We start from the raw sequence: 16,517 nt of genomic DNA, 5'->3' as shown, positions 1-16,517 counted from the left end.
GTACTGGATTGGGTGATATGTAATGAACCAGAGGTGATTAGGGAGCTTAAGATAAAAGAACCCTTAGGAACCAATGATCACAATATAATTGTGTTCAACTTGAAACTTGAGAAGGAGAAAGTAAAGTCTGATGTAGCAGTATTTCAGTGGAGTAAGGGAAATTACAGTTGTATGAGAGAGGAGTTGGCCAAAGTAAATGGGAAGGAGCTGCTGGCAGGGATGTCAGCAGAGCAGCAATGGTGTGTGTTTCTGGGGAAAATGAGGAAGGAGCAGGACATGAGTATTCCAAAAATGGAGAAGTACTCAAATGTAAAATAGTACAACCGTGGCTGACAAGGGAAGTCAAAGCTATTGTAAAAGCAAAAGAAAGGGCATACAACAAAGCAAAAGTTAGTGAGAAGATAGAGGATTGGGAAGTTTTTAAAAACCTACAGAGAGCAACTAGAAAAAAGCATTAGAAGGGAAAAGATGAAATATGAAAGCAAGCTAGCAAATAATGTCAAAGTGGATAGTAAAAATTTTTTCAAGTATACTAAAATCAAAAGACAAATGAGAGTGGATATAGAACTGCTAGAAAATGAGGCAGGAGAAATAATAACGGGGGACAAGGAGATGGCTGCTGAACCAAGTGAGTATTTTGCTTCAGTCTTCACTGTGGAAGACACTAGCAGTATGCCTGATGTTGTAGTGTGTGAAGGAAGAGAAGTGGGTGCAGTTACTGTTACAAAAGAGAAGGTGCTCAAAAAGCTGAAAGACCGAAAGGTACATAAGTCACCCAGGTTTGAGGAACTGCACCCTAGGGTTCTGAAAGAGGTAGCATTAGAGATTGTGGAGGCATTAGAAATGATCTTCACAAAAATCATTGGCCTCTGGCATGGTGCCAGAGGATTGGAAAATTGCAAATGTTACTCCGCTCTTTAAGAAAGAAGGAAAGCAGCAGAAAGGAAATTATAGACCAGTTAGCCTGACCTCAGTGGTTGGGAGGATGTTGGAGTCAGTTGTTAAGGATGAGGTAATGGAGTACTTGGTGACACAGGACAAGATAGTATAAAGTCAGCATGGCTTCCTTCAGGGAAGATCCTGCCTGACAAACCTGTTGGAATTCTTTGAGGAGATTACAAGTAGGATAGATAAAGGGGATGCAGTGGATGTTGTATATTTGGACTTTCAGAAGGCCTTTGACAAGGTGCCACACGTGAGGCTGCTTACCAAGTTAAGAGCCCATGGTATTACAGGAAAATTACTAACATGGTTAGAGCATTGGCTGATTGGTAGGAGGCAGTGAGTGGGAATAAAAGGATCCTTTTCTGGTTAGCTGCGAGTGACTAGTGGTTGGAGTTGGGACCACTTCTTTTTATGCTGTATATAAATGATTTAGATGATGGAATAGATGGCTTTGTTGTCAAGTTTATAGATGATACAAAGATTGGTGGAGGGGCAGGTAGTGTTGAGGAAACAGGTAGGATGCAGAAGGACTTAGATTAGGAGAATGGACAAGTAAGTGGCAAACAAAATACTGTAGCGATGTGCTACACACAGCGCTAGAATAACCACACGGAGTCGGTGAGTTAGAGTTGCGATGAAAGAGATTTATTCAAACTTCACGGCCCGCTTTAAAGCCTTCCCATTCCCGCCCTCCCTGGGCAGGATTGCTGTGGGGAATGCATATTCCCAGACCCTTTCTGCGCGCAGGATTTTCCCCCTGCTGGTGAAGATGGCCTGGCGCCCTTTTTGGGGCCGGCCCTCTGCCTGCGCGCGCTGTTGTGAGCCGGTTCGTGTGTGCCAGAAAGTGGGTCGCCACAATACAATGTTAGAAAATGCATGGTCATGCATTTTGATTGTAGAAATAAACGTGCGGACTATTTTCTAAACGGGGAGAAAATCCAGGAATCTGAGATACAGATGGACTTGGGAGTCCTTGTACAGAACACCCTGATGTTTAACTTGCAGCTTGAGTCAGTGGTGAGGAAGGAAAATGCATTGTTAGCATTCATTTCAAGAAACCCTTAGGCAGGACTGGAGAAAAAAGGCTGAGGAGTAGGTTTGAAAGGTGGGGGAGGGGAGAGAGAAACCTCAGGCGAGAGGTGAAACTTGGAGGGGGAGGGATGAAGCAAAGAGCTAGGAAGGTGATTGGTGAAAGAGACAGAAGGCCATAGAGGAAAGAAGAAGGGGGGTGGGGGAGGAGCACCAGAGGGAGACAATGGGCAGGCAAGGAGATAACATGAGATAGGGAGAAGGGGATGGGAAATGGTGAAGGGAGAGTTGGTGGAGGCATTACTGGAAGTTTGAGAAGTCGATGTTCATGCCATCAGGTTGGAGGCTACCCAAACGAAATTTAAGGTGTTGTTCCACCAGCCTAAGTGTGGCCTTATCCTGACAGTGGAAGAGGCCATGGATGGACATATGGGAATGGGAAGTGGAATTAAAATGGTGGCCACTGGGCGATCCCGTTTGTTCTGGTGGATGGAGCATAGATGCCTGGCAAAGCGGTCCCCCAATCTACGTCGGGTCTCACCGATATACCAGTAATGCCTCCACCACCACTCCCCCACTTCACCATTTCCCGGGCCTGCTGTGTTCCTCCAGCATTTTGCGTGTGTTGCTTGGATTTCCAGCATCTGCCGATTTTTCTCTTAATTACGAGCCCTCAGCCTGGCCCAGACCTCTGCGGTTAGCCAGGGCTTCTGATTTGCCCTCACCCGGGTGTGTTTTGTGGTGGTAACATCCTCAGTACACTTCTGTATGTAGCTGGTCACAGGATCCACATATTCCTCGATGTTAACATGGTTACCGTAGGTAGCTGCCTCCCTGAACATTATCTAATTAATATTATCAAAGCAGTCCTGCAGTGCAAAGGTTACACCCTCAAACCAGGTTTTCACCATGTTTTATACACATTTGATCACAAGTTTGTGTACTGGAAATAACATTACAGAAAAGTGATCTGAGACTCTAAAGTGGGGTCGAGGGACTGTTTTATAGGCTCCTGATGTGTTAGTGTAAACCCAGTCCAGTGTATTTTCACCTCTGGTAACAAAATCAACATGCTGGCAGGACTGTCTTTAGGTTTGCATGGTTAAATTTGCCTGTGATGATGAAGATACCATCGGTGTGTTTGGTTTGAACGTCACTGATGCTGCTTTAGAGCTACCGCAATGCCTCGTTGGCGTTTGCGGAGGATGGGGATGGATATACAGCTACCAACACGATTGTAGTGAAGTCCCTCTGTATATAAAATGGTCTGTACTTTACACAAATATACTCAATCATCAGTGTGAACAATTGGACACCACCTAACCTGTCCGCACACAAGTTCTTATTTGTGTAAATACAGATGCCGCCACCATGGGACTTGCCTGAGATCCCTGGATTCCTGTCAGCCCAAAATGCTCTGGATGGCTGCACCTGGGATGGATTCATGAAGCCATGATTCCGTGAGAATGAGTGCGCAGATGTTTTCTCTTGCTGCTTCAGTCTCAGGTGCGGCTAGTCCAGTTTATTTTCAAGTGAGCAGACTGTAAGAATGAGTGGAGAGCTGGTCTGCAGGGCTTTGACCTAAGTCGTTCCTGGATTCCTGTGCGTTCTCCTCCTTGTTTTTGTTTCCTTGCACACCTCTTCCTACGGCGTCGCTCACGGAGTTCTGAAGCAGGCAATGCCGTGCGCAGTAAACCCTCTACAGTCCCAACAGATTCACTAGCGAGGTGGAATTGCTGTGCACAGGATATTTAATAGCCAGTAGCATTTTCCAATCATAACAAAGACGTACGGGACATGGGTGAACTATGCAATCTTGTCGTGAGAGGCCCCTTGGGTAAGAGTGACCATAATATGGTGGAATTCTTCATTAAGATGGAGAGTGACATAGTTAATTCAGAAACAAAGGTTCTGAACTTAAAGAGGGGTAACTTTGAAGGTATGAGACGTGAATTAGCTAAGATAGACTGGCAAATGACACTTAAAGGATTGATGGTGGATATGCAATGGCAAGCATTTAAAGATTGCATGGATGAACTACAACAATTGTTCATCCCAGTTTGGCAAAAGAATAAATCAAGGAAGGTAGTGCACCCGTGGCTGACGAGAAATTAGGAATAGTATCAATTCCAAAGAAGAAGCATACAAATTAGCCAGAAAAAGTGGCTCACCTGAGGACTGGGAGAAATTCAGAGTTCAGCAGAGGAGGACAAAGGGCTTAATTAGGAAGGGGAAAAAAGATTATGAGAGAAAACTGGCAGGGAACATAAAAACTGACTGTAAAAGCTTTTATAGATATGTAAAAAGGAAAAGACTGGTAAAGACAAATGTAGGTCCCCTACAGACAGAAACAGGTGAATTGATTATGGGGAGCAAGGACATGGCAGACCAATTGAATAATTACTTTGGTTCTGTCTTCACTAAGGAGGACATAAATAATCTTCCAGAAATAGTAGGGGACAGAGGGTCCAGTGAGATGGAGGAACTGAGCGAAATACATGTTAGTAGGGAAGTGGTGTTGGGTAAATTGAAGGGATTAAAGGCAGATAAATCCCCAGGGCCAGATGGTCTGCATCCCAGAGTGCTTAAGGAAGTAGCCCAAGAAATAGTGGATGCATTAGTGATAATTTTTCAAAACTCGTTAGATTCTGGACTAGTTCCTGAGGATTGGAGGGTGGCTAATGTAACCCCACTTTTTAAAAAAGGAGGGAGAGAGAAACCGGGGAATTATAGACCAGTTAGCCTAACGTTGGTGGTGGGGAAACTGCTGGAGTCAGTTATCAAAGATGTGATAACAGCACATTTGGAATGCGGTGAAATCATCGGACAAAGTCAGCCTGGATTTGTGAAAGGAAAATCATGTCTGACGAATCTCATAGAATTTTTTGAGGATGTAACTAGTAGAGTGGATAGGGGAGAACCAGTGGATGTGGTATATTTGGATTTTCAAAAGGCTTTTGACAAGGTCCCACACAGGAGATTAGTGTGCAAACTTAAAGCACACGATATTGGGGGTAAGGTATTGATCTGGATAGAGAATTAGTTAGCAGACAGGAAGCAAAGAGTGGGAATAAACGGGACCTTTTCAGAATGGCAGGCAGTGACTAGTGGGGTACCGCAAGGTTCAGTGCTGGGACCCCAGTTGTTTACAATATATATTAATGATTTGGATGAGGGAATTAAATGCAGCATCTCCAAGTTTGCAAATGACACGAAGCTGGGCGGCAGTGTTAGCTGTGAGGAGGATGCTAAGAGGATGCATGGTGACTTGGATAGGTTGGGTGAGTGGGCAAATTCATGGCAGATGCAATTTAATGTGGATAAATGTGAAGTTATCCACTTTGGTGGCAAAAATAGGAAAACAGATTATTATCTGAATGGTGGCCGATTAGGAAAAGGGGAGGTGCAATGAGACCTGGGTGTCATTATACACCAGTCATTGAAAGTGGGCATGCAGGTACAGCAGGCGGTGAAAAAGGCGAATGGTATGCTGGCATTTATAGCAAGAGGATTCGAGTACAGGAGCAGGGAGGTACTACTGCAGTTGTACAAGGCCTTGGTGAGACCACACCTGGAGTATTGTGTGCAGTTTTGGTCCCCTAATCTGAGGAAAGACATCCTTGCCATAGAGGGAGTACAAAGAAGGTTCACCAGATTGATTCCTGGGATGGCAGGACTTTCATATGAAGAAAGACTGGATGAACTGGGCTTGTACTCGTTGGAATTTAGAAGATTGAGGGGGGATCTGATTGAAACGTATAAAATCCTAAAGGGATTGGACAGGCTAGATGCAGGAAGATTGTTCCCGATGTTAGGGAAGTCCAGAACGAGGGGTCACAGTTTGAGGATAAAGGGGAAGCCTTTTAGGACTGAGATTAGGAAAAACTTCTTCACACAGAGAGTGGTGAATCTGTGGAATTCTCTGCCACAGGAAACAGTTGAGGCCAGTTCATTGGCTATATTTAAGAGGGAGTTAGATATGGCCCTTGTGGCTACGGGGATCAGGGGGTATGGAGGGAAGGCTGGTGCAGGGTTCTGAGTTGGATGATCAGCCATGATCATAATAAATGGCGGTGCAGGCTCGAAGGGCCGAATGGCCTACTCCTGCACCTATTTTCTATGTTTCTATTACACCCAGAGAAGTGGTCACGGCATCTGAACACGCTGCCATCTTGAAGGTTCCACAGTCAAACACACTTAGGTCACATTTCTTCCCCATACTGATGTTTGATCTGCACAACATCTGAACCTCTTGACTGTGTCTGCATGCTCTAATGCATTAAGTTTCTGCCATGTGATTAGATATCTGCATTAACAAGCAGATGTACCAAAGTTAGTGGCCACGGAGTGTGTATGTGTGTATATATATCTATATATAATATCTACATCACGATCTAATGTAATTGATTGTACTTTGCAGTGGTTTTCTGTATAATTTGTGCGCACAGCATTACCCCTTTCTTGTTTACATTCAAACTATCTCACTCACCATCACACCCCACCCTTCATTTTATTTCTGTTCCACAGCTTTGAGACTGTGCTCCAAGGCTGAACCAATTGTAACTTCTTAAAGAGGTTTTCAATTAAATGATCTGCCCGATTTGTAATTGGCTGCCACCATCTCTGACCTTGCAAGCTAATAGCTTTTCTGAGAGGTTATTTGCCATTAATCTTGCAGTAACAAGATTGAGACTGGTAGGCTTTTGATGTGCTTTGAAAGATTTATTTGAAAATGTCTTTACTGAAGATAAAATTTTCAAAGTGCCTCATGCACATCTGTGGAAAGAATTTTTTTTAAATTGCATTTGCTTTGGCTATTGCTCTGCTGTCACTGATATTTGTTTCAAATAAGGTTTGGAAGGGGGAAAGGCTTTGGGAAGTGGCAGGGTGTTTAAGGAACGTGTTCAAAATGTTCATGTACTGTGCAGTCCAGACAGATAGACTTCACTAGAGACATTGTTTCTCGTGAAGTGGTGGCTGTCAGCGGTTGCTTAGGATGGCAACTTCTGAGATGATGTCTCCTAAGAACAGGCCATATTCGTTGCATCATCTTAGATGCATCTCCAAGTTCAAACAGCGCCTGGCTTTTGAATATGGAGACACTGTGGCTTAGTGGACTAGAATCCAGAGGCTTGGACATTAACTGAGACATTACAGTTCAAATCCTATCATGGACTTGGGAGCTTAAATCTAAGCAATGAAATAAAGCTGGTGACAAACCTGGTTACCATAAAACCATGAGGAAGAACTCCTCCTCTGCCCCCCCCCCCAACCCCTGCTTATTCTGGCTTCTTCTCTCTTCTTTTCCAATACTAATGAATGGTCTCAGCCTGAATCGTCGACTCTCTACTTCCCTCCATTAGATGCTGCCTGACCTGCTGAGTTTGCTTGTTTATTTATTGACAGACAGTGTGGAATAGGTCTTCTAGCCCTTCAAGCCAAGCCGCCCAGCAGCCCCGATTTAATCACGGCCTAATCGCAGGACAATTTACAATGACAAATTAATCCACCAACTGGTACATCTTTTGACTGTGGGAGGAAACTGGAGAACCAGGATGAAACCCACATTGTCACGGGGAGAACATACGAACTCCTTACAGGCAGTGGCGGGAATTAAACCCGGGTTGCTGGTGCTGTAAAGCGTTGTGGTAACCACTAAGCTTCCATGCTACCCATCCCTCCAGCGTTATGTATCTGTCGCTCAAGATTTCAAGTATCTGCAGAATATCATGTTTATTGTCCTTCGGGGAAGATACCTGATGGCCTTGGGTGACTCCAAGCTGTTTTAATTGCATTCGATCTTTGCATTTAAATGACCCTGCATACCATTTAAAAATATTAAACATAAACACAATTAATGCTATTAAAAGTTTACTTTAGAAGGTCTGATTACCAATTCTGTTCCCATTTGTTTTGGCAGGGCATTGAGTGGACTTTGTGGGAGGTTTCTTATTTGAGTGTTGGAACACAACATGGGTCTTCAAGGATAGGGACATAACTTTGGCAGAAGAATGTGTGGCACTGGAGAACAAATAAAAGCATCAAGTCCTTGAGAATCAAATTATCCATTCAAGACACTTCTTCATTGAAGAAGTGACTGACTTCTTGGGGAAAGCTGCTGGGAGAAATGACTAGGCAAGAGATTAGGTGGGCATTGATTATTTTGACTGCATTATGTAGAACAGGGGGTCCCCAACCTTTTTTGCATCGTGGACCATGGACCGGTTTATTATTGACAATATTCTTACGGACCAGCCGACCCGGGGGGGATGGGGGGGTTGGGTTGCCAACGGACAAGAGTAGCAGTCAAATGCGTTGCGTTTACCCCGAGAAAGACTACCATGACCATGAAGCCTTGCAGGGGCACTTGTGGGCACATGCGTGCGCGTGTACGTGCCGATTTTTTTTTCTACAAATCGTTTTTGGCAATCCTGTTCAGTGGAACTATACTGCACATACATTATTTCTACTTTATATAGGCTATGTATTTATCATATCATTCCTGCTCTTACTATATGTTAGTGTTATTTTAGGTTTTATGTGTTATTTGGTATGGTTTGGTAGGTTATTTTTTGGGTCTGGAAACACTCAAAAATTTTTCCCATATAAATTAATAGTAATTGCTTATGCGCTTTACGCCATTTTGGCACGGAAGGTTTCATAGGAACGCTGTACCTTAGCGGGGGAAATACAGGACAAGGGCGGTCCCCTATGGGACAAACCAATTTAGCCCAATATACGGGATGTTCTGGCTAATACGGGACTGTTGGCAACCATGGGGGGGGGGGAGCGGGGGAGGGTTGTTAATCACAACCGGAATATAGGTGATAAGTCAACTATAAGTCACTTACAAGTGGCTAATACACTCAATTTCGTTTCTAAAAGGGTTTATCTAATGAATTTAATATTAAACGCATAGCACATATTTTCCTCATATGAATATCGTGATAAGTCAATTATAAGTCACTTATAAGTCAATAGCATCATAACATTTTAAGTAACGTTCGGATATTAAACACACAGCACATATTTTCCCCGTATCATCATATAAATTCATTGCAACACACCAATATCACTGAATCAGTGGGAACCCTGGGCTTGTTTCCCTGCAACAAGACGGTCCCATCGAGGGGTGATGGGAGGCAGCGATACTCCAAGGGGGTTCCTAATGGCCAGTGTATCCGCAATTTAGTTTTCGTTGCATTCATTGCAGAAAACCCTGCTTCGTAGAGATAAGTTGCAAATAGAAGCAACGTTTTCAGTGCTTTCGTAGCTATCTGAGGATACTTGCCTTGGATATGATCCAGAATGCCAGCAGAGACGTTGTGTCAAACATACTTCTTTTCAGCCTGCCGTCATTTGCAAGCTCGAGGAGTTGATGATCTTCCCGCGCTGACATGGATGACGCGTGGGTAATGACCTCGCGTGTGTTCAAGTTCAACGGTGGGTGTGACAGGGAATGAGGAAAGGTGCAGCAGACTCATATCGCCAAATCATATCGTTTCCTTGTGGCCCGGTAGCACATGCTTTGCATGAGGTTGGGGACCACTGATATAGAATGTGTGGTAATGGCTTGGGTCAATGATCATCTCTGCTGATGTCAGTCTCCTTCATTACACAGGACTTTATAATTCCTCTCAGCAAATTTCTTAGTGTGAATTTCTTTTTAAAACAAGGACAAACAAACTAGTCACTGGGGGAATGGTAAAACCGGGTTAATCAAAGCCCACAAAGCAAACTCAGATGTTTTTGCTTTAGTTGGAAATGGCCACTGCTAGTGTTGAATAATGTCTGAAGCTTTGCCATTCATACACTGCCTTTGTGTCTCTATAGGTAAATGGTTTGTAAGCACTGGAAAAGATAACTTGTTAAATGCATGGAGAGTACCATACGGAGCAAGTATATTCCAGGTAAGAAACAATATCAAGTGGGTTATCAAGCAGGAATGACAATATTTGCATCAGTATATGATGGGTAAAAATAGCAGTTAATTGATTTGTGGTGTGCAGTTGAAAAGAGAAAGTGTTTGTACATAAGGACTACTTTCAAGAGTGTTTGGGCTTTTCTTGTAAATGGTCAGAATCAGGTTTAATATCACAGGCATGTATGTTATATATACATAGTAATAAAAACTGAATTACAGTAAAAAGTCTATTTTTTTTTAAGTTAAGTAAGTAGAGCAAAAAGAAAGGAAAAATTAAGCAGAGAGGTAGTGTCCATGAGTTCAATGTCTATTCAAACATCTGGTGGCAGAGGGGAAGAAGCTATTCCTGAATCACTGAGTGTGTACCTTCAGGCAAAGGTTTGACTAGTTGTATTGTGGTTGCTCTTGAGCTATGTAGAGACCAGTAAGTGTTAATTGGATTAATCCATCTTGCTGCTACATTCTTCCAAGTTTTATTCTTGCTCACTATTTATCAAACCTTTCGCCGCTCATCCCTGACCACACTTCCAAATCTCCTTGCTCGAGGCATCTCTGATAAACGGACTGTTTTATAGTTGCGATAGAAAAGGAAGGCAGTCACTGCTGATGAACTGCTCACTTTCCACCTTGTTTCCTCATTGAAAACCCAAAGTTTTCGATGTAAAAACTAGGCACATTCAATGGTAGCATGCCATACCATTGCCCATTTGAGTTCCTCCACGTTTTAGTGTGTTTGGACTTTACTTTCCACTAGTCAATTTTGATTTGGCCATTAAGAGTGTGGGGAGCTGGGGAGATGTTGTCATAGGTTTTTGCCAAGATTGATGCGTTGAATTGCTCTGTGCTGAAAGAAGGTAATAGTGAACATCTTTTGATGGGTGGTAAGTAGATAACTGGGCAAATAGCTTGATGCTTAGGATGGTGTTGAACATAGATAGCTTGGCTTGAGGCATTTGATGTTGCAGTGTTCGTCACGGCTGGACAATTAACCTGCAAACGTTTCGTCACCTCGCATTTATATAGGTCCCTTTCGCTTGCCTCGGTTCTGATTGGCTTCCCCTTCAGTTGACGTTTAAATTCTACTGGCTTGCATTCTATTGATTTTCTTCTGATAACTCCACGAGCAAACATATCGAAATAGACACCATTTACGAATCCTCAAGAGCTAAAGAAGCGCAAGCCAATAGAATTCAAAGGTCAACTGAAGGAGTACCAAATTAGGACCGAGGCAAGCAAATAGAGACCTATGTAAATGCAAGCACTCTCAGAAAGAAATGCTGACAACTGCGCACTGAATTTGTCATCTCGACTGGTGATGAAACATCTGGAAGCTAATTGCCAACCTTGGCGAACACGGCAACATAAAAAGCTTGATGCTTATCGTCCACTTTTGCTAACAAGTTGCCTTCAGGAGAGATATGATTATCATCACTGTCCAAAATCACAACAGGAGAAAATAATGAGTTGGTTAAGATGCAGCTTAATTTTCCCTCAACTGGTATGTTGCAACTAGTTTGTAAGTCACAAATGGACTCTAAGCTGTGCCCAAAAGGAATTCAGATTTGAGTCTATGTTCGCATTGAGTTCTTGTGAAGGTATACACCAGCCACGATCTTATTAAATGGCAGAGCATTTTGAAGGTGAAGTGTTTTACTCCTGCTCTGCTGTGTACATACATCTACTGATGCTTCTGGACACATCTTCAGTGATGTTCCTGGAATCATCGGGTGTTTCGGGTCTTTCAACATCATACAACCTCCTCAAGGTGACCCAGCCGGGGCTGATCAGACCCCAGCTTGTGTCCAGATGGCTAGCTACTTATGACTCCATGGCTCCCCTCTTTTGAGCCACAGCCATCTTGAGGCCCTCTCTGCCACATCGGTGGTACTGCGGATGGCTCTCCTCTTCCTCTCTCCCTCGATGCCCAAAATGCTGAAGGCTCTAACTAAAGAACGGGCTATGAATCCCCTACAACCAACCTCCACTGGGAGTCACCTCGCTCTCCATCCAGCCTGCTGACAGTTGCTGACCAGTCCTGCGTTCTTGGAGAGCTTCCTTTCAAAGGCCTCCTCCAAGCTATCTTCCCATGGGACTGTCAGCTCCAGCAGCACCACTTGCTTAGTCGACTCAGACACTAGGACAATGTCTGGTCGCAGGGTGGTGGCTGCGATATGGCTGGGGAACTTCAGCTGCCCTTCGAGGTCCACCAACAGCTGCCAGCCCCTTGCAGAGGTCAGGATGCCTGCAGATGTCCTTTTGGCAGGTATTGGCTGCTATATGTTTATAAAGCAGAAAAGAAAACAGCTCGAATTAATTCTTCAACAGAGATTAGTTGTCTCCAGTTATTGGACTGGGGCAAAATGATGTAGAATTCCAAATCCTCAATTAACTTGATAGGGTAAAAGCATACAGGTAGACTGTTGGGTTGCCTCCCACGGAATAGCTTGAATTCAGACATAAGAAGGCAAGTATGAAATATTTATTTCAAAATGCAAGGGGGCAGTGATGGTCTTCACTTGAGAGTTCTAATCCAGCCATTGTAATGCCTTCAGGAAAAGGCAGATGGCTGTGCTGTTGGTTAAAACTAAGTTAAAATAAAATCTAAAATATTGTGTTTCACTCTCATCTTTAAATGTTATTTACTTATAGCTAGTGATCACTGTTTTTTCTCTTTTTATTCCAGTCCAAAGAGTCATCATCTGTGCTATGCTGTGACATCTCGGTTGACGACCAATATGTTGTTACTGGCTCAGGGGACAAGAAAGCCACAGTGTATGAAGTAATTTACTGAGAATTCAGTTCTTTCCAGGGAGAGGAGGGAGTGGAAATGGGACGGGGAGGGGACAAGCATTTAACAGAGACATTGCGTCTGGATCAGTTAACCACATTACCCAAGGAACACTTCAACAGAGTCCACGTCCTCATTGGAAGACTGTTTTGTGTGGCCTTGTCTTGGTTATTGAAATTTAACTTCAACTTGTTTTAACAAGAAAGGATTTCTAAGTTGACCAAAGTGGTGAATTCTCATCTGAGGAGGAAGGTTTATTCACCTCACGATCCCATGGTCCAGCTAACACCATGATTAATGCTAACGTTTAGGGTAACACATTCATTGTACAATTTATTTTATTTCTCTGTTTTGTTATCTGAAACTTTGAAATTCACCATTGGATTTGGTCATCTGTTATGGGAAATAATTGTTTAAGACGATGTAACTCCTTATAGGCTTGCTGCCTCTGGACCTAACTAGTTATGACACCAATGGAACTTTGTCCTGCTTTTCAATCACAAACGAAGCTTTAAACCATACATGAAATTCATCGTTTTATTTTGCGCTGTTCATTTGTAGAACAGTGTGAAATTTAAAACCTTGGCTTGCTCTTCTCCTTCCCAGTCTCCTTCCGCCCTAATATAAACTAGTGTTTGTGTGTTAGCATTTTATAGACAGCAGTTCAAATGTGGATTTAGAAGTTGACTGCTTTAAAATTTTGGTTCCATTTCCACTTGCCTGTACAGATTTCAAGGTTTTGTCATTGCCTGAAATTAGTATTCGTCATTTGGCTGCTTCCCTGCTTTGGCAAGGATCACAAATTCCACCATTGTCTGAGACTAACTCCTCCCATTGTGGAGCAATTGGCTTTTTGGAACTTTAAGGGAGATCTTCAGGTAGAGAGGAGGAGAGCACAAGGTTTACACTTAATACAGAGAGTCATAAATGTGATGTAACAAAATGAGTTGCTTTTAGGAAAGAGAAAAATAATCTGTTTAACAACCTATTTCATTCACTAGAAAAATACATCTCATGTAGGTTCAAGTACTAGGGCTTCAAGTGGCTGCAGTCCACACCCCAGATTTGAAGCAACTTGTGCTACTTGACTTGAAGAATTACAGAATTACAGCCTGTTATGACAGTTGTCCAGTTGGGTTTCAATGTTGTAATTTACTCGAGCATGTTTCTGAAACTTGGGTTATGCAATTTCATGGATTTATTAATCAAGTTTGTAGGAAACCGTCATCAGCTTATATTTGCAAAGAGTTCCACACAGTTTCAAAACCATTTGGATTATTTTAATAGTTGGGCAATTTTTTTCTTTCAAAGCCGATGGATAAATATGGTAATAAAATGACTATTATAGGAGAAGCAGCTTGTCCTACTAACATCTAGGCTTTATAGTAATTACTTTTCATTTCTAATTTACAACACAGCCTCGTGGTTTTGGTCAGACATGCTCTCTGGAGAAATTTGTTGCCTTGTTACCATTTTATCTATTTTTCCTTCTCTTTCATCATCCACAATGTTAAAAGCAATAATTATAAAGGTATTCATTTGTTGTCCTTCTTTTCATCTTACTTTGTTTCATTCTTCAAAACACTTGTTCCTTGATGGGTGGTTCCACATCCATTGGTTGCCTTCCAGCGTTTGCCAAAAGCTGCCATTATAGAGTACGCCAGAATGGTGGGCACCCCTTCAATATCTGACCTGGGAAGACTCCACTTGCAATCATGGTCCCAATGTTGCTTGACAGCCTATAAAATGGCTGATGAGTAATCGAGAGCAATTTTCCACCGAAGTCCTGATCTCCTAATACCACCCATTCCTTTAAAAGGGCCTGTGGTTGATTTTATGCCACTGTTAACCCCTGGGTAGCTCATTCATTAGGGAGCAAAAATTAAACTGGGTTCTAAGGGCATTTAACGATTCAGTTTTTGTTGGTTTTAAAGATAGATTGGCATCTTCTAACCATCTGTTTACTTCAAAATCACCTGATCACCTGGATGCACATGCACACATGCACTTTCTCTTCATGGTGTAGGGTACCTAAATGTGTCTGGTGAATACATCAACTTCATTGCATCCAGTTTTTAAGAACTTTTGGCTTTTCCTAAATGGTCTAAAATGGCCAACGTTGTTTGATTTTATATTTTTCTTTGGGGGGGTGAAATGGTTAAGCTTTAGGGGTGGTAAACCTGGATAAAGTCATGGACCTTCTGGGTCTGAGAATCATTAACACTGCAGATGCTGGAAATCTAGAGTAGCATAACATAACACACACACACACACACACACACACACACACACTCACTCACTCATACTCACTCACACACTGTGAAGGACCTCATCCTGAAACGCCAACTGTTTATTCCTCTCCATAAATGCTGCCTGACCTGCTGAGTTCCTCTAGCATTTTGTGTGTGTTACTGAGAATCATTAAGTTCTATTTTGTCATCTCCATGACAGGAGTTTAGCTGTTGAATGGTACATATAGTGGAGTTTAAACCAAATAAATTATCAGTCCGATTTGACTGATCTGAATGTCCGCTATGACATCTTCCTTTTATTCTGAACTATGCTCTGAACATTCCCTTCCTCTTGGCCAAATGTAGACATTCCTGTTTCATTTGGCTTTGGTACAATGGAATAGAAAGAGTCCAAGTGACTTTGAAGATGAGCTCTGGTGTGTTCACGTCCTCAGAGACTTTTCCTCTTTATGGATGCTGTAATGAAAGAGGGTTGTGTACATTTTTTTTGTCTCCACTGGTAAAGTAATCACTGTAAACATTTAAGATTGCCCTAATTGTCAACTTGTATATTTGGTTTCGATGGTAACCGTGCCTCTGCCTTCCTCCTGGAAGAAATGAATAAATTGCTAAATTCTTCAGTGACACCCAGATATTTTTGTCGCCCAATATGGTGATTTGTAATGTCCAAAATTCTTCCATGTCTCATGCTTTTACATCCCAGTTTGGGGTGAATTTGTAGTTTATGCCTTTAAAATCCCAATAAACTATTTTGTATGTGATGTCTGTATTTTGTGTCAACTTAAATAAATTCTTCGTCTGCTAACCGTAAACACATCAATCCAGAAAAAAAATTGCAGCCAAATTTAAGGTCCGATGGCCCTCTGATGCCGTGATGTGAGATGGGAAGTGGCTTTATGGTAAGTGAAGCTGTAAGGATGCCGACTACACTTTCGAGGGTATCCAAGGCGGAAAGGCCCCAGATGCATCAGACGCCATACTCTGAACTGAAAGACTTGATGATGCCCAGCATCTCGATTCAGTCCTGAGGGAATATCATTGGGATGAGCCATTGATCAGAGGGCTCTTGAACACTGAAGGTTGTCAACTATGGCTCAGTTGGTTAAATTATCTTTGAAGTCATAGGTAAGTATGTATCAGGTCAGAGTATATGACCATAAGATATAGGAGCACAATTAGGCCATTCGTCCATTAGACCATAGGGGAGAATTAGGCTATTCAACACGTTGAGTATGCTCCTCAGTGGCTTGAGCATCAGAAATGTGCATATTGCGACGTCAAGTTGAGACCCTTTCTGCTCTTAGATCATTAGACATAGGAGCAGAATTAGGCCATTTGGCCCATTGAGTCTGCTCCACCATGGCTGATCCTTATTTTTTCCCACCTCAGCCCCACTCTACATAACCTTGGATGCCGTGTCCAATCAAGAACCTGTCAAGCTCTGCCTTCAATACACCCAGTGATTGGATGTAAAAGATCACAGACACTATTTCCAAGAAGAATTGATGGGGAGGGAGAGCAGGATCCCTGTCTTCCAGTTCTGATGAAGGGTTTCAGCCTGAAGCATCAACTGTTCTTT

At 42.7% G+C, this 16,517-nt stretch overlaps 1 protein-coding gene across 3 annotated transcripts in view; it reads left to right on the top strand.

The window, feature by feature from the left end:
* The window catches only part of LOC134337365 (transducin-like enhancer protein 1), a 197,838-nt gene extending 182,117 nt beyond the window's left edge, over window positions 1-15,721 (top strand). For all 3 annotated transcript variants that reach the window (XM_063032304.1, XM_063032303.1, XM_063032305.1), the window contains 2 exons: window positions 9,808-9,884; window positions 12,582-15,721. In XM_063032304.1, the coding sequence (XP_062888374.1) occupies window positions 9,808-9,884; window positions 12,582-12,689 (185 nt within the window). In that variant the 3' untranslated portion in view covers window positions 12,690-15,721. The remainder of the gene's footprint in view (window positions 1-9,807; window positions 9,885-12,581) is intronic.
* Window positions 15,722-16,517: the final 796 nt, after the last annotated feature.

Source organism: Mobula hypostoma, chromosome 24, assembly GCF_963921235.1.
Source record: "Mobula hypostoma chromosome 24, sMobHyp1.1, whole genome shotgun sequence".
Lineage (NCBI taxonomy): Eukaryota > Metazoa > Chordata > Chondrichthyes > Myliobatiformes > Myliobatidae > Mobula > Mobula hypostoma.
The sequence above is the reverse complement of the archived record's forward strand: the minus strand, read 5'-3'. Positions and strand labels throughout refer to the sequence as shown.